Raw genomic sequence first — 18318 nt, forward strand, 5'->3', positions numbered from 1 at the left:
GAGCCTTTTCTGCCTTTCTTGCAAATCTGGGAGTATAAATCCACAGAGAACCTTAAAAGGGCTTGCCCTAGGCACAGAACTACAAGGGGAAGGAGAAAGCTGTAAGACAGTACGTTCAGTAACCATCTGGAACAAAGTGGAAACCTCTGTCTTCCCCAATGGTAAAAAGAGGCTGAAGGAAGCCCTGAGCCCACTCTCTGGTTACAGGTGTGGGAGACAGAGCCCTGTCCTGGTATAGAAAAAATTAGAATCCATCCACAATTCCCCTTAGAAATATAATTTAGATGGGGGTTAGGTTGGGTATTAGTGGTATTACAGTTCAGGTAAATTATAGGTAAACAGAATTAATAGGCTGCTGTGAAAACCTCAAGACTCCTATCAACATGGTTTGTGAGGGACAATGAGTTCTGAGTTACAAATACGTTAAGAAAAACTTTTAGGGACGTCTAGATGGCTCAGTTGGTTAAGCGTCCAACTTTGGCTCAGGTCATGAACTTGCCATCCATGAATCCAAGCCCCACGTTGGGCTCTGTGCTGACAGCTCAGAACCTGGAGCCTGTCTCCCTATCTCTCTGTCCTTCCCCTGCTCACACTCTGTCTCTCTTTCTCTCTCAAAAATAATTAAAAATAAAAAAAAAAACAACTTTTAGACAATTTGTTTAAATTTTAATGTTTAATTTTGAGAGAGAGGGAGAGAGAGAGACAGAGCACGAGCAGGGGAGGAGCAGAGAGAGAGGAAGACACAGAATCTGAAACAGGCTCCAGGCTCTGAGCCGTCAGCACAGAGCCCGACGCGGGGTTCGAACTCACAAACTGCGAGATCATGACCTGAGCCGAAGCTGGACGCTCAACCGACTGAGCCACCCAGGCACCCCAGACTACAATTTGTTGTGTTTTTTTTTAAATTCATCTAAAGACTACCTCATTCTATCATATTTTCCAAAGTAATAAAATATACTAAAAAGCTATATAATCAGGTTACAGTAAAAGATACGTCCTAAATTTCAAACTTACTATTTTCTAAAAGCCAAGAAGTTATACTAGTGAGTTTTCTTTTCTTTTTTTTTTTCATAACAAATGCAAACACGAGAAAAATTTCATTAAGAGGATAATGACAAATTTCAGATGACAGAATCAGTATATGTAACTATCCAATTGCTAACAAAATGGATTTTTTTCAAAAGCCAACCACACTGGAACAACCTCACTCTGTGAAATCTCAATGAATCCTAGGTGGCAAACTACAAAGTGACATCTCTTCCACTGCCACCACCATCCATCTCCAGGGTCATAAAAGATAAATTTTCACTTACTGTCACCCAGTCTTTCTTTAGAGATGAATAAATAAAATAACAGCAGAGTAAGTCATGAGAAAATCAGAGGAAAAGAAAAACTTTTAAGGCAATTAATTACCAGGGTGCAGAGCACCTCAAGAAAGCAGCAGCTTATCTCCAATTTGTCACAAGACTCAGTGGAGGCTACAAATCAACCAGAAATCAAAGTGGCATTCCTGGGGAAAGGGCAATAGAAAAACGACAGCTTCTTTTAAAGAAATCAAAAGAGAACTCAGCGCCTCAACTAATCATGCACAACTAGAAAGCTGAAGGGGGAAGGTTTCAGAAATGCTGAGATTCTTTTTTTTTTTTTTTTTTTTTTGGGGTCTCATAGTAAACTCATTTTGTGCTTTATTGAAAGATTGTGCTGTGGAGACGCACACATTGCTGGGACTTAAGAAATGTATTCAGGAATATGCCGGTCTAATGGATGGTGGTACAGCAGACTGTTTGCAACTGCTTACAATCAGTTTTTACTAAAAGTTAGGGTTAAGAATTCTAGTTAATGTAGTGGTTGAAGCTACTAGAATAAATAAGGGAAACAACTCTGCAAAAAAAAAAAAGTAGGATTCATGTTTTCAATAAAAGAAAAGAAGATGCAACTTTCTCTTGAGGAAAAAAGAAGTAAAGGTATCTTAAAGTGAGGTTGATTATATAATGCGAGAAAACCTAGGGTTGCCTGGGGGCGCTGAGTGGGTTGGGCGTCCAACTTCACCTCAGGTCATGATCTCATGGTTTGTGGGTTCAAGCCTCGCATTGGGCTCTGCTGTAAGCACAGAGCCCGCCTAGGATCCTCAATCTGCCTCTCTCTTTGCCCCTCCCCCACTGGTTCTCGCCCTCTCCCTCTCTCTCTCCATAATAAAGAAAGTAAAACAAGAAAGAAAAAAATAAAGAGGGAAAATTCAGGACAAGAGAGAACTCCACACTCAAGCTCTGCTACAGACTGCGACCCTGATGTGACTAGAAGCCAATGTGGCCGGAAGCTGATGTGACTCAAGGACTGCAGAGCCCTGTGGAATGACTGAAGAGCTCTACAAAGAATGCATCGGATTTCAACCTCTTCCTGACGAGGTCAGAGAAGAGCAAAACTACATTAGGATCTGCTGCTGTGCAACTTTTGAAACACCGAGATTCTTGAGGAAAACTGAAATGATCCACTACTCCAGCAGGTCAACACATTTCACCAAGCAGAAAATGCTATACTCAGTACTCAAGGAAACAAGCAAATAGGGAGAGAGAGAAACTGGTCAATCCTAGCTAGATACAACAGAATTCCAATTTAGTCTCAAATTTAACACAGCTGGTAAATTACTGAATTATGCTATCTCAGGTGAAGACTACATGACTATCATGTATATGCACTCCTGCAGGTACCGACATCATCAGGAAAACACACCTCAGATATACGGCCAAATAATCCCGGAACAAGATCTTAAAAGTGACTACGGAGTGGTCCAATGTCAGAAGAAATGTTCAAATACCATTATCCTGGATGAGTAGGTTCAAAAAAGCCATAGTTCCCGAACTTGCAGAGTATGAAATACACACTAGGGTCACAAAACAGACAAATTATGTTACAGCAAGTGAGCTCAGAAAAGAAATGAATTTACTGGGCTCCAGAGTAAAACGGTGAGAATAAGTCACTGACTATACTAGGGCAAAGAGTTGAAATTCTAAGACCAAGACTTGGAACAAAAGGCAGCAGCCACTACTTCCCAAAGGGGGTGTCACTTCTTCAGAAGTCAACATAGTCACAGAAAAGTGGCACACTAAGCTAGACATTTGGTTTCTACCTCACCGGGCGGTGGGAACTTACCAAGTATTTGAAAGCAGAAAAGTAAGACGAGATGCCTTTTAAAAAGATAGCTCTGACCCTGGGCAATACAGGTAAGATAAAGTGCAGAAGCATAAAGACAAGTAAAACTTTCCGGAGACTGCATTAAAAAATAGTTAACGACAGTGGGGGTGGAAACAAGACGTCAAATCTGTGCAAGGTTTTAGGGGGAAGAATCAAAACAATTTTAACATCCAAGTGAATGTGAGGGAGTTAAAGAAGGCTTCAACTTGACAAACAGCCACGAACCATGGTAGACTAAGGAGAAAGGCATCCAATTTCTCCTACCTCTTCCACACACGCTGCACTCCTGTCCTCCCAAACTTGCAAGTATGTAAGCAGCACCAAGTCATACGTGCTCATGCTTCCAGGCTTTTGCACATGCTGTTCCAGCTATCTGCCGCCTGCTGAGTCTGGTGAACTCATTCTTCCCATGCAGTCCTTTCTCCAGGAAGCCTACCCTGACTACAACCATGACAGGCACCCTGAGTCCTCGGGTTCCAGTATCCCGCAGTGCACGACTCTGTAAAAACAGGCTCTGCACCACGGTCACTGTTTACGTCTGTCTCTTCCCCTTGACACTGGGCTCCTCTACGTCGGGACCTAGTCCCCCACCCCCTTCACTACAGTCTCCCAGCGCTCGGGACCCAGGGAGAGTTCCTTAAGTGTCTGTCGAGTGTCCGTGGACGAAGGTACTCACACCGGGCGATCTCTAAGGTCCTCTACGGTTCTGACCGTGTCGGGGTTCCAGAGTCACTGTCATTATTAAAACGTCTTCTAAGGCGGGGGGCGGGGGGTTCCCATGTCGGCGTCTCGGAGGGTTGCAGACCTCAAGTGCCAACACCTGTGTATCGTCTCTGGGAGCGCGGCCTCCCCACCGAGCCCCGGGAACCGGGAACGAACACCCCGGCAGGCCCGGCCGATGCAGAGTCAGTCCTCCGGGCCCAGCCCTCTCAGGCCTTCAGGCCGACGGCATTACCTTGACAAGACCTCCAGATCTTCCAGCGCAGACAGGAGCCGCTCTCGCGTGCTGTTACCGCCTGCCGCTCCAGAGCCGCCTGCCGGCCGCTCCTTCTCCTTCTCTCCACTCGAAGACGCCGCCATGCTCCCCACAGGCCCGTTTCCGCGACTGCGCAGCTGAGCACTGGGGAGCCGAGGCGGGCTCCGGAGGCGGAAGCAAGAGTCACCGAGGCGGGGGAAAAGAGGCCAGTACACAGCGCCCCCTATACTCCTGGAGATGCACTGAGGGCGGCGGCGCCATCTGATGGGCGAGCGAGAGTTTCTCAGTCTAACCTAGAGAGAGAGCCGGAGGACAGGGAGGAGCAAGGCGGTCAGGTTCTCCTGCGCCTTGTCGTTTTCACAAGGAATGGGAAGTTCAACGGATTTCAAGCATTTGCGGAAATTGCATAATGACCCACCTGTTGTATCTGGTACTTTGTGAAATGGACTGGTCTCAATATTAACCTATCTTTAATCTGCATCCGTATGATGCTAACCCCGCCTTGGCTGTACCTCAGACCCTCTCCTCTGCCCTGGACAAAATTTCACACCATTTCCTGTCTCTCCAAACCTCCAACACCTCTTTCCCCCAATTCCCACTCTCAACATAGGACCTTGCTTTCTAACTCACTGAGAAAGAGGAGAAATCTGAAGATAGGACTCTCACACACTGAGGCCCCCCCAGTGTCTGCCCGCCAGCACCGTGCCCCCCCCCCCCCCGCCCCGCCCGGCTAGCTGCTGCCCGTGCACTTGCCTTGCTCCTAGCCAGAGAAATTCTCTCCCAATAGCTGTATCTTTCTGAAGGCACCGTAGTCCTCCTACCTCCCAAATGACAATGTTTCATCATATACTTATTCCTATCGCCATACCTGCTACTTTCCTAGTTTTAGAATATTCTTACCCCACTTTCCCTACCAGCAACCACTTTACTTCTTTGTTCCCCTCTACAGCAAAACACTTACAAGGAGTTACCTAAATACTTTGTTTCCAATTCCATTTCTTCCTTATACCCATTTCAGTTAGTTTTCATCCTCATTTTCCCACCAAAACTCAGATTGTAAAGGTCATTGAAGACTGCCATGCTGCTAAATGTAATGGTCAGCACTCACCGAGCTTGGCGGCTCCTAGGCCCTGGACCTGTTAACATCCTCCTTTATCCTGGAGAACACTTTCTCCACTTGGGTTCTAGCATGCCGGTCTCTCTTTGTTGTTCTCCTTCCTCTCTGATCTCCCCTCTCCATCTCTCTGGCTGATTCCTCCACTCAACCTTGACCTCTAAACAGAGGAATGGTTGGGAGACACTTCTAAGTCCTCACCTCCCCAGCTCACTTTTGATCATCTCACCCAGTCCAGGGGCTTTAAACACTGTCTGTATGCTGACTCCAAAATTTGTATTTCCCACCCCAACCTGTCCTCTGAATTCAGGCTTGTATGCCCAGTTCTTACTAGATCCTTCTGTTACTGCACAGAGAACCGGTTCAGGTGGGGCTACACTCTGCTGGAAAATCAATATTCGAAAGACAGGTAATGGGGGGAAAGGAAAGTTTACTTTATTCAGAAGCTGGTAACCTAAGACAGTGGGCTAATGTCCCAAACACTATCTTCCCTGTCTAGGTGAAGCTGGACCGTTTTAAAGGGAAAGACTTGGGAAACGGAGGAAGGTGCTCCAGGCAGGAGAAGCAGGTGCCCTGGCGGCTAGTCTGAGGTGGACCTGACCCTGAACAGACTTGCTGGCATCAGCCGCAGCCGTTTGGAGATACAGTCAGGACTTACCTTCTGGGGAAGCTTCGTCCTTCACTCCTCTAGGCCAGCAGTCTGCAGGTCTCAAGGCAAGTGGGTTAGTTCTGCTACACACCAGGGAACTTTGGTCAGCAAGCGAGGAGTGTGTAAGACTGAAGCAAGTTAGTCCTTAAGAGCAGCTGGAGGGCTGTTACAGTTCCCACTGGGTGTCTCAAATATATGGGCAAACCCGAATTCCTGATCTACGTCCCCTCTCGCCCAACACACATATCACACTTCTTGCAGCCCCAACCACCGCCCCCCCTCCCCAGCCCAGTTGATGGCAGCTTCTTCACTTTGATTTTTCAGGCAAAAGACATAGGGTTTTCCTTGTTTCTCATACATCATGTCCATCAGGAATCCAAATAGTTCTGCCTTCAGGACATGCCCAGAAGTTGTCCATGTCTCATCTTTCCACTTCTTTTTTTTTTTTTGATGTTTATTTATTTTTGACAAACACACAGAGTGTGCATGGGAGAGGATCAGAGAGAGAGGAAGACACAATCTGAAGCAGTTTCCAGGCTCTGAGCTGTCAGCAGAACCTGACGTGGGACTCAAACTCATGAACCTTGAGATCATAACCTGAGCTGAAGTCAGACGCTTAACCAACTGAGCCACCCAGCTGCCCCTCATCTTTCCATTTCTAATCTCAGGTCCACATCTCCATCATGCCTCGGCTGCATTTACTGGGATTGCCTTTGAGCTGTTCTCTCTGCTTCTCCCCTCACATCTGCAGGCACAGCCCTTTCTCAAAGAAGCCCACCTGGCCATCCTTTTTCCTACTTGCAGTCTACCCCCACATCCTATACCCTTTCCCCTGCTCTACTTTTTTCCATAGCATTTGTCCTTTTCTAACCTTCTATATAAGTTAGTTGGTGGGGGCACCTGCCCTGAGGGGATACCTCAGTTGGCTGAGCATTCCAATTCAGCTCAGGTCATGATCTCATGGTTTGTGAGTTCAAGCTCTGCCTTGGGCTCTCTGATGTCAGTGCAGAGCCTGCTTCAGATCCTCTGTCTCCTTCTCTCTCTGCCCCTCCCATGCTCATTCTCTCCCTCTGTCTCAAAATAAATAAACTTAAAAAAAAAGTTAGTTGATGTGTGTTTTGCTAATTATCTCTTCTACTGGGATGTAGGCTACATGAAGCCAGAATTTCTGGTCTTTTGCTCAGTGCTATTGCCCCAGTGCCAGAAGGCTACCTGACAGAGTGGGCACCGATGACTATTATTGGATTTGTTGTTGACAGAGGTGCTAAAATCACCAAAGATGCTGAAAACAAACTGTAGATATCTGTAGTTTTGCCTCTAAATGGTAAAGCCTTATCTTCTGTCTTTTCTGTCCACATTCTCCTTAAGGATTCTCAAAAGCAACTCCAAATATTTATAATATCCTCAACCAGAAATGCAATATTCTGCAGCATAGTAGTAGACGCTGTCATGGTTACTTTGCAACCCAACAAACACTAGTCCGGAAGCTTATTTTCCCAGCCAGTCACCGAAGTAAGTTTGAAGGCTCATGTTCAAGATCACACTCACTAAGAGTGGGGTAGAGAGTCAGACTCAGGCAATTCTCTCCCCGTAGTCAGGCAGTGAGAAAAGGAAAACAGACCAAATACATTCATTAACTGTCTTTAAGAAGCAAAAAACCTTGACATTCTATTTCAGAGCCTTTAATCCCAGGTAAAATTACCACTCAATTCAGGATCAAGCTTCCATCTCAAAAACACCATTTATAGTTTTTGAAACCATGAATTACCTCTCAGAAAGCTACTGGGGGGAAGGGGTGGGTTCCCAGCAATTTGCTGGCTTTTAAGACAGCAATTTCAGTTTTTGTGGGTTTTTTAAAAGGTTTATTTATTTTTGAGAGTGAGAGTGTGAGCAGGGGAGGGGCAGGAGAGAGAGAGAGAGAGAGAGGGAGACAGCGAATCTGAAGCAGTTTCCATGCTGTCAGTGCAAAAGCCCGACGTGGGGCTCAAACCCACAAATCACGAGACCATGACCTAAGCCGAAGTCAGACACTCAACTGACTGAGCCACCCAGGCGCCCCAGCAACATCAGTTTTTAAATCAATTATAAAGCCTCAAATGTGCCGTTTAAACTGCTTTTAACAAGTCAAGTTATCTCTGGTATATCTAACTGGGGCTGCTCTACATCAAGAGAAGTTTCACAGTCTGAATAAAGCCTCTTATCTCCTTCACACTCCTGTCCTAGTTACATCGTGAAACCTTCATCAGAACTCATCCTCCACGTTCCAAAGCACAAAAGCTCCCACTGCCCCAAACTGCTCAGTGTTCGTTAAAATTATCAGCCCCGTGGAAAGCATGGCATTTGTCTTTAACTCCCTACATTCCTGTGCCTTGAGAATAAAAAAACAGGTTAGGTTGCACATCTTATTCCCTTTAAATATTTGTGGTGTGGTTTCAATGGAAAGGCCTTCTGGAATGAACAGACCTTCTGTAAAGAAAGTCTCATCTTCTCCCTGAAATTCCCCAGGTGTCTCTGAAAACTAACCGCTTCTCAGTAACTCAATAGAAAGGTGGGCAGCATTACTGGCCTCCTTTCATAGATTCACTTGTTTTTTCAATAAATGTTTACTAAGCTGTGTTTATATGCCAGGGACTATACTAAATGCTGGGCCTGTAAAGGGGAACAAGACAACAGTGGTCAAGGAAGTCTTCCTGGAGGAAGCGAAAGCAGAAACTCCTAAGAAAGCCGATGGGGCAGGAAGACTGGCAGGGATAGAGGAAGGAAAAACTAGAGTAAGGAGTTAATGTCAGATAGAGAATGGTTAAAATATTTCACTGACTTCTTTTTTAAGTATGCTTTTAAGTTTATTTATTTTGAGAGAGAGAGTAAGCATGAGAGTGAGGAGGGGCAGAGAGAGTGAGAGAGAATCCCAAGCAGTCTCTGTGCTGCCACGGCAGAGCAAGAAAGCGACCCTGGGCTTGAACCCACGAAACGTGAGATCGTGACCTGAGCCAAAATCAAGAGGTGGACGCTTAACTGACTGAGCCACCAGGCGCCCCATAACTCAGATGCATCGTGGATTGAATGGTAGACCTCCAAAAAGATATGTCTACATTCCAGAACCTGCAAACGTGACCTTATTTGGAGAAAGGGTCTTCGGAGAATTAGTTAAATTAAGGACCTCAAAATGTGATGACCCTGGGTTATTCAAGCGGACCTTAGATCCAGTGACAAGTGTCCTTATGTGAGACACAGAGAGGAGACCCTGGAAGAAGGGAAGGCCATGTGAGGACAGAGGCAGAGATTAAAGTGATGCAGCCACAAACCAAGGAACGCCCGCAGACACCAGGGCCAGGGAGAAGCAAGGAAGAGCACTGTCCTAGACCCTTCGAGGGAGACAGCTCTGCCAGCGATTTGGGGCTTCTGGCCCAGAATGAATGTCTGTTGTTTTTTAGCTACCCAGTTTATGCCAATTTATTACAGCAGCCCTAGGAAACTAATACAAACTGGTTTGAATGAGTAGACATTCTAAATTAGATTCTGGGGCGCCTGGGTGGCTCAGTTGGTTGAGCATCTGACTTCAGCTCAGGTCATGATCTCACGATTCATGAGTTCCAGCCCTTCGTGGGCTCTGTGCTGACAGCTCAGAGCCTGGAGCCTGCTTCGGATTCTGTGTCTCCCTCTCTCTGCCCCTCCCCCACTCACACCCTGTCTCTCTCTCACTCTATCAAAAATAAATAAACATTAAAAAAAATTTAATTAGATTCTAAGGAAATACAGGTTCATTTCTTCTCATAAGTAAAACAAATTGCTAAGTGTTTCTTGGGTGCCTGAAGATTAATAAACTAAATGCATTAATATTAGCAGCGTCGATTTCTTGTATCATGAGCTAAAACAATTAAAGACATCTTGGGCTCAGGGCAGTGGCGGGGTGGGGGTGAGGGGGTCCTGGGTTGCTCAGTTGGTTAAGCATCCAACTCTTGATTTAGGCTCAGGTTACAATCTCCAGGTTTGTGAGTTTGAGCCCTGTGTCAGGCTCTGCACTGGCCTCTCTCTCATCCTTTCTCTCTCTCTCTCTCTCTCTCTCTCTCAAAATAAATAAATAAGCTTCAAAAAGTCTTGTGCTTGGGGCACCTGGGTGGCTCAGTCAATTAAGTGTCTGACTTCAGCTCAGGTCATGATTTCACGGTTGGTGGGTTCAAGCCCTGTTCTGGGCTCTGTGCTGACAGCTCGGAACCTGGTACCTGCTTAGGATTCTGTATCTCCTTCTGTCTCTCTCTTCTTCTGTCTCTCTCTTTCTCTCTCTCATTCAAAGATAAATAAATAAACTTAAGAAATCTTGTGCTCATTAGTAGAAGTCCAGGTTACAGATTAAACGCTGAAAGAGATCTCGGAGGTCATCTGCTCTAGTCTGACCCCAGCCTGTGATTAAACATTTTCTGCTAGAGGAAAGCTAGCTTCCTCAACCATCAGTCATTTTCATTTATTTTGAGCCCAAAGTACATGATGATAATTTTCACACATTGGACCCAAACTGTGTTCTGAGGTCATAAGTAATACATTTAATCTGTCTTTCACAGAACAGGCTGTCAAGGTTTTCTTCTTTATTTTTTTCTTCTCAGTGTGAACTGTATTTATAGAATTAACAAGGGAAAAAGTGGTTATGTTTTCAAATATGTATTTCAAAATCTCAGTTTTAGATTTCAAAATAAAACCTGAATAATTCATTTTTTAAAAAGAGGCTAAATATTATGCTGGATATTTATACATAACCATTATTTTGTTATAGTTTCATTGAGATGCAATTGACATATAATACTGTATAATTGAAGCTATACAACATAATGGTTTGATATGTGTGTATATTAAGAAATGATTACCAGAGTAAGTTTAGTTAACTTCCATCTCTCAAGTTTTTCTCTTAACTATGATTTGTTAATGTTTTTTCTTATTATAAAAAGTATAAAAAATAAAGGCAAACCAAAAGAAAAGCATGTTCATCTTTAAAAATCTAGGAAATATAAAGAAAAAATAAAATCACCTTTTAACCTTCCATTAAGAAACACATATTGTTACCATTTTACTGTAATTTCTTCCCAGCTTTTTACTTTCCATACCAATCATCCCTAGTTCCTTCAGTAGCACCTCATTTAAAAGGGTTTCTAGATGTTTCATTACTCTATCATCTCTTTCACACATTCTAGTTGGTCCTTCATAATATACAGCAACTCAACGTGAAAGTACAGTTTGTCTACAGCTAAATAAAAGGGGACTTTTCTTGTGCTCTCGAGAATCACTGCAGTCAAATTAAAAGATCGGAGCCTTTGCAATATTGTAGACTGCAGTTTAAGTCTTGATTCCATTGACTTATGGCCTCTGTGTTTCAGATTCTCCGTCTACAAATGGGGATAATCATACTCCTTTGAAAGGTTCTCGGAAGACATAAAATAATATATATAAAGTGCTTGTTACATGATATGTGGAAATATTATATGTTATAATGATAGCTAATATTTATCGAGCCAAGTACTGCTGAATGCTCTATAAGTACAATTATTCTCCCTGTTTACAGACAAGGATACTGAGGCCCAGAAAGTTTAGGCAATCTTGCCCAGCTCACACATCTTGGGAGGTGACAATCTGAATTCCAAAACTGTGTTTTTCACCACTATACTATGTTGTACAGCAACTAACATTATAACTGCTTTACTTTCCTCAATGCATCCTAGTATTACAGTAACTTTTTGGAAGTCATGTAATTTTTGCTGATTTATTTTAAGTTTGCAGTTTATTAAAGCAATTCCTAAATGGAAGCAACCAATATATCTTTCAATATGTTGGAAGAGTAATAGAATAAACAAACATTAGTATGTCCATGTAACATGTTACTATTCATCAATAAAAAAGAATGAGTTATCTGGGGCACCTGGGTGGCTTAGTTGGTTAAACGTCCAACTTTGGCTTGATCTTGATCTTATGGTTCATGGGTTCAAGCCCCGAGTTGGGCTCTGTGCTGACAGTGTGGAGCCTGCTTGAGATTCTCTCTCTCCCACTCTCTCTGCTCCTCCTCCACTCTCTCTCTCTCTCAAAATAAATAAACGTTAAAAAAAAGAGCTATCAAGCCATGCAATGACATGAAAAAATATTAAACACATATTGTTAAGTGAAAGAAGTCAGTCTGAAAAGGCTACATTCTGCATGATTCCGTTTATACTACATTCTAAAAGAGGCTTAACACATTGAGATGGGAAACAGATCGTGGTTGCCAGAGGATCAGGAAGTAGGAAGGGTTGAAAAGGTGAAACACAGAGGATTTTTTAGGTGGTGAAACTATTCTATACAATGTTGCAGTGGTGGATACATGACACTATGCTTTTGTAAAAACCCATAGACCTTTACAGCACAAAGAGTGAACCTTAATGTATGCAAATTAAAAAATTATTTAGGAGGTCAGAATACCCTAGGGAATGTGACAAAATCAACTTACTATATTATAAATGTATGAATCAACCTCACTGAAAGGGGTGAGTATAAAACGTGCTGATCTAAGTAACTTTCATCTGTAAGACTAAAGGCAAAATAAATGATATATAAATACTGTAGTCTAGGTAATAAAGTTTTTTCCCAATGGAGTATAGGTTAACAATTCTGAAACTACTATACATGTATGCTGGAATTGAACAGTTAAATAAATAGATGGCAGGTGTGGGAGCCAGATTTCTCCCTCTTGGGGTAAGATATTATAAACAAGCAAGGTGAGAAGGCTAGAATAATCCATGTGGTAGTGGATTAGAGTTGGACACATCAGTATGAACTCATGTTTACTTAATGGAGATACAGATGGTTACAAAGAGAAATATTTATATGTGTGTGTGTGTGCATATATATCCTGATTAGTACATACACATATATTTCCTTGATCCATCTTCTTGAGAGGGCCTAGAAGCAACAATCCCTGTCCCCTCATAGCAACAAGCACACTTAGGGTCTTGATCTTGGTTCTTGGTTTCTAATACCATTCTTCATTTCCTTGGAGAAATGGCTGATTTGAGCACTGGGACAAGAAATATACAAGATGAACCTGGGGCATCTTGTAGCTCCAGCAAGTAAGAAATGTTAAAAGAAAAAAATCTACAATGGTGGGGTATGTCAAAGGGTCATCAGGGCCAATGAAAGAATTCCTAATGATGAAAGGTAGAACAATCTGAATAACAAAATAAATAACACAGTGCTGAATCATAACCTAAAATACAAAATAAGTATCCATGAGTACATGCTGATGTAAATAAGTGATTGGATAAATCAATAAATTGGGGAGAATAGACAAATCTCTCATGTAGAATTCTACATAATTTATGTAGGTGCTCAACACACAAGGAGTTGGTGCATAAACTCCCTGCTCCCCCAAATGTATGCTGCTCATGGTAACTTTCTTCCAAAGAGTGCAGTATGTATGGAAAGGGTAGGGGAAGAAACCTTACAGTGGAGAAATCTAACAAATACTACCTCAGCCATGTGATCAAAATTAATATCAACAGAAATAAGTCAATCATAAGTATCCTTGATATGTGATGAGACTAGCACTTTACTGTTCTGGTCTTCCTCCAAACTCATAATCTCATCAGACAAATCCCAACTGAGGAACATTCTACAAAGCAGCTGACTTCTCCAAAATGTCAAGGTCATCAAAACCAAGGAAAGTCTGAGAAACTGGCGCAATCAAGAGAAGGAGCCCTAGGAATCATGACAACCAAATGTAACGTGGTATCCTGGATGGATTCTGGAACAGAAAAAGAATACGAGGTAAAAACTAAGGAAATCTGAAGAAATCATGGGCTTTAGTTAATAATAATGTATTAGAATTGGTTCATTAATTTTGACAAATGAACCATATTAATACGTCAATAATAGAGGAAACTGGTGTAGAGTATATGGGAATCTCTCTACTATCTTCATAATTTTTTCTGTTAGTCTAAAACTATTCTAAAATATAAGTCTATTTTCAAAATTCTGATGTTTTTCAGGCAAACTACCATTAAACCATGTTAAATTGCTCAACGATGTTTACAATATTATAATTTATATAATTGTTGCTCGGGGAAGAACAAAGTAGGATATTAATATCATAATCCCTTGCTATACAACTGTTAGTTTTTATAGTAGTTTCTATTCTCTTTCTTCTCTTAATCTCTTACAATAATTCTTCATTTATTTTTCCAAAAGTTCCAACTTATCAGGAAGTTTTCATGCCCCTTTTTTTTCTGGAAGCCTTGCCTCCTAGAGTCCTCTGGGTCCAGTGAGGATGATTTTGTGAGAGGCTAATTTACTGTTGTGCAGGCATATAGTCTTCTGGTGATATAACCTGATTTGAGGATAGAATTTAAGGTAGTTGGAAGAAGGAATGAATTGCATACACTGTAAATGTTCTTTTCTGTTTTTCTCTGCTAGTGTTTGCTGAATAAAGTCAATACAGTTCCAATCCAAAGCAAAGATATGTGATGTTTCAGTTAGCCCCAATAGCTTTAGTGCCTTTAAGAATCTTCTGGGATGCAGCAGCCATCATTCAACAAATCAATGCAGCTGGGGTATGGTCAATTAACCAAATACAAATCCACCTAATTATACCTTTACCCACATTGCTTCGGTTGACACACAAGGCATCCATAATAGATTGTGCCAAATTCATGAACTTCAAATACAATATTTAAAAAAAGTCTTCTACGTTTAACATTCTTAAACAACAACCAAAATAAATAAATAAATAAAAGTTTGAGGACAAAAGAACTTTGTTTTGCATGGAATAACACATGTTTAAATTTGTCCTCATGAATGTTGGCCATGTCTTTTTAATTTCATATAACCACTACCTACCACATAGTAAAGGTTCAGCATTTTTATTGAAGTTGGTTGACTTTCCTCACATCTTAATGTGAAGATCAGTTTTACATTCATTTTAACTTTTGTTTTCTCTGAGATCTAAATATTTATTTTGGCTAGATTGAGGGAGATTTCCCAGAAAACTTTCCTTTTTGGCTGCTAGAAAGTTAGTTCCCTTCCTGTCTCTAACTGTGGACACAATTCAGAAAAGATTAACTATAATCTCCATGCTGCCGGTTTGTTTTTCATTTCCTTGCATTTCAAATCCTGTTCATTTTCGTGTGTTAGCCTCTCACACGATACGCAGATGCCTGATAAATGTTTACTGATTTGATTTAATTTAGAAAAACACCTTGTGAGAGCTAAACACTATAGTTCAATTGGCAAAATTGGCCTCAGATCACCTTAATCTTGTCTCTCTGAATGTTTATCGCAATCCAAAAAGTACTGTATGACCCTGTGTGCAAATGAGTCACTGTATCCCCTGCAAAAGCAGAGATAAATATTGAAGTGCCAGGAAATGAAGAATTGAACCCACCTCAAAACCACCAAATTCCCAGACCATTTATATTCCCTTAGTATAATGACATCATCATTCTTTCCCATTTTTCCATTTACTTTCAAATTCATCCATCCTCGTATTATCTGATTTTGACCCCAACCAGAAGATTTTTCCCATTAAAGACATAAGGATGAGTTTCCTGCTAAGTGTTTGAATAAAAGCAATGAGGTTAAAGGAGGTATCTTGGCACTCATCAGGACAGAACAGTGGCTTCTTTGTCTTTTCAGATCCTCTGGTGCTTGGCCCTTGCCTCTTCTTGGATAACTTGTTGCTCTTTGACATGCTGAGCTTCGGCCAGGTCTGGTCCTCCAACCAACCCACAAGTTATTCCCTTCAGGCTGCCCCAAGCCAGCAGTGAGCACAGTGACTCTCTGTCCTCAGCAATCAGGCTTCCAGAGACTGGCCTGCCCATTTTGTGAATCTAACACCTGATATAAAATTTCTAATTACAGACACCAATTTCTCCCTCCTAGGAGATCTGAAAATGCAAGCTCCACTCTTTGTTAGGCCCTTTTATTTTCATTGGAAAGCCCCTGCCAAACGTTGGCCACATTTCACTCTGTCTGATCCATGCTTTTTTATCTCTTCTCAACCAGACAAACGCATAATGCTTCATTTGCTGGATGACCAGGCAATCCATTTCCAAGATCGGCTTGTACACAATGCTCCTGTTGGGCCAATGTGCTGTGCACAGCGCTCCAAAGGTATTTCTTGGGCTCTGGCGGGACTACTGTGTGGTTCCTCAACAAAGGCCTTACAATTTCTGAGTGAATTTAGATCATTCAGTTTTAGCTGCATCGGTGGTTTTTCCCTGAGTCTTTAGACACCAGTCCTGCTGTGGGTGTAATGCTGGATTTAGAGGTGAAATGGTGGAATTGTGGAACATAAACATTTGACAAGTGACCATTCTGACAGAGGCATATTTAAATCTTTTGCAAAATTATGTCTTTTTGGTTTGCTTGCATCCTAAGATATTGGTCAGTCAACTTTACAGCCACAGTCCTACTGGAGAGCCTGGCCCCTGTCGGTGCCTCAAGTACAGTGAGATGGGGAGAAGTCCAGGGATTATAAAGCTCCAACTAATCCTCTTTCTTATTCCAAGTAATACTTGATATTCACACGGTTTCTGTAGGGTATGCATGCATCCCAGGGACCTGGGTAGTACTCACAATGGCCCCAGGCAGTAGGGAAAAAGAGACTGCTGAGGTCTGACACTGCCCTGGGCTGTCGGTACAAGACAAAGGGTCAAGGTCAGAAGGGATCAGAGAGAGATGAGGAATCCTGGACTAGTCTGCAGGGAAGAGCAGATAGTGCACAGGCCTCTGTCAGGGACAGTTGGCAAACATTTGGCTAGACTGTCTCCTTCTCGCATTTCTTTCAGGAAATAATACAGTAGTGGAAAACTGAAGAGGGTTAGATTAAAAAAAAAAAAAAATCTTGTGTCAACTCTGGGCCCATGCCTTCCTGTTCATTCATTCATTCATTCAGTGATATTTTTTGTTTTAATTAACTTATTTATTTATTTATTTTTGAAAGAGAGCGCTAGAGACAGCCCATGTGCAAGTGGGGGAGGGGCAGAGAGAGAAGGGGACAGAGGACCCTAAGCGGGCTTCACGCGCACAGCGGAAAGCCCAATGTGGGGCTTGGACCCATGAACGGTGAGATCATGACCCAAGTTGAAGGCAGACACTTAACTGACTGAGCCACCCAGGTGCCCCCATTCAGTGATTTATTGAGCAGTGATAGTAAGTACTGTTCCAGATTCTTACAATACAGCAGAGGATGAACCAAATAAGTTCCCTGCCCTTTTAGAGCTCACCTTCTAAATGGGGATGGAAGATAATTAATGAGCAAACATGCCAGATAATTTTAGTTTATGATAAATATTATGAAGGAGTGGGGGCCATTTTACATAGAGTGGCCAGTGAAGGCCTCTCTGAGGAAGGTGATATTTTAGGTAAGAGCTAAAGGATAAAAAGGGGGACCTCACCATGCAGCAATCTAGGGAAGATAGTTCCAAGCAGAATGAACAGCAAGTACAAAGGGGCTGTTTCCTAACACCTGGAATTATATGAGGCCCTGAGGAGGCTGGAGCATAGTGAGTGAAGCAGTGGGTTCGATGAGCTGAGCGTGTCACACAGAGGCCTCATCATGTGTCCCGTAGAGCTTTTGCAGGTCATGCAGTGAGTTAGTATTTTAGTTTTGTTACAATGGGAGTGTAGAGGGCAGTCATTAGGTTGCTTTAAGGTGAGCATCACAAGATTCCAACAACCTAGGAGTCATTTGATCTTCAAGGTCACAGAGACAAATCAGATTTTGAGTAACTGTGTTAAACATTTCAATCATGTTGTCTATCAGGATTACAGCCCCTACGAAGGGAAGCTTCTCTTCTGACAGATCTGCTTAAGATATATCAATTAGAACAAAGGTACATCCAACAAAGTCATGAACTGCCCCTGCTCCCAATATCTAATAGTATCAGTGACCTAAGGTTGGGCCACACTCATTTGTCATCTTTTTTTTTTGAGAGACAGAGGGCACAAGTGAGCAAGAGGCAGAGAGAGAGGGAGAGAGAGAATCCCACGAGGGGCAGAGAGAGGGAGAGAGAGAAGTGGGGCTCATGTTCACCCAAAGTGGGGCTTGTGCTCACCTGATGTAGGACATGAACTCGTGAACCATAAGATCATGACCTGAGTGGAAGTCAGATGCTTAAGTGACTGAGACAGCCAGGTGCCCTTTATCAAATATTTATGAAGTGACTGTTATGTGCCAGGGATATAATGGTGAGCAAAACAGACATCTTCCTTGCTACCCTCAAGCTTACACTCTACCTAGAAAGACTGACAATTAAATAGGCAAACATAAGTTATTTTGCTAAGATAGGGAAAGTGCAGTGCTATGGGAGCATATAACAGCATAGTCAAGTAACCTGATCAAGGAAGTCTTCCTGGAAGAAGTGATGTTTAAGC

The 18318-nt window shown here is 42.5% G+C and overlaps 1 protein-coding gene and 1 long non-coding RNA gene across 6 annotated transcripts in view; one reads left to right on the top strand and one right to left on the bottom strand.

Annotated features, from left to right (window-relative positions):
* Nucleotides 1-18318, bottom strand: part of MED4 (mediator complex subunit 4) — a 47190-nt gene that overhangs the window by 16160 nt on the left and 12712 nt on the right. The window contains exons 2-3 of one of the 4 annotated variants that reach the window (XM_060637186.2): nucleotides 5941-6011; nucleotides 4148-4461 (exon numbers count right to left, since the gene is read on the bottom strand). In XM_060637186.2, the coding sequence (XP_060493169.1) occupies nucleotides 4148-4272 (125 nt within the window). In that variant the 5' untranslated portion in view covers nucleotides 4273-4461; nucleotides 5941-6011. Of the gene's footprint in view, nucleotides 1-4147; nucleotides 4462-5940; nucleotides 6030-18318 lie in introns of all 4 variants that reach the window. The other 3 variants (XM_060637184.2, XM_060637187.2, XM_060637185.2) reach the window with 3 other exon arrangements.
* Nucleotides 12245-18318, top strand: part of LOC132682089 (uncharacterized) — a 31888-nt gene continuing 25814 nt past the window's right edge. For both annotated transcript variants that reach the window (XR_009611462.3, XR_009611463.3), the window contains exons 1-2: nucleotides 12245-13713; nucleotides 15946-16053. This is a non-coding gene — a long non-coding RNA (uncharacterized LOC132682089). The remainder of the gene's footprint in view (nucleotides 13714-15945; nucleotides 16054-18318) is intronic.

The sequence above is a fragment of the Panthera onca genome, chromosome A1 (genome assembly GCF_046562875.1).
Source record: "Panthera onca isolate mPanOnc1 chromosome A1, mPanOnc1 haplotype 2, whole genome shotgun sequence".
NCBI classification, from domain to species: domain Eukaryota; kingdom Metazoa; phylum Chordata; class Mammalia; order Carnivora; family Felidae; genus Panthera; species Panthera onca.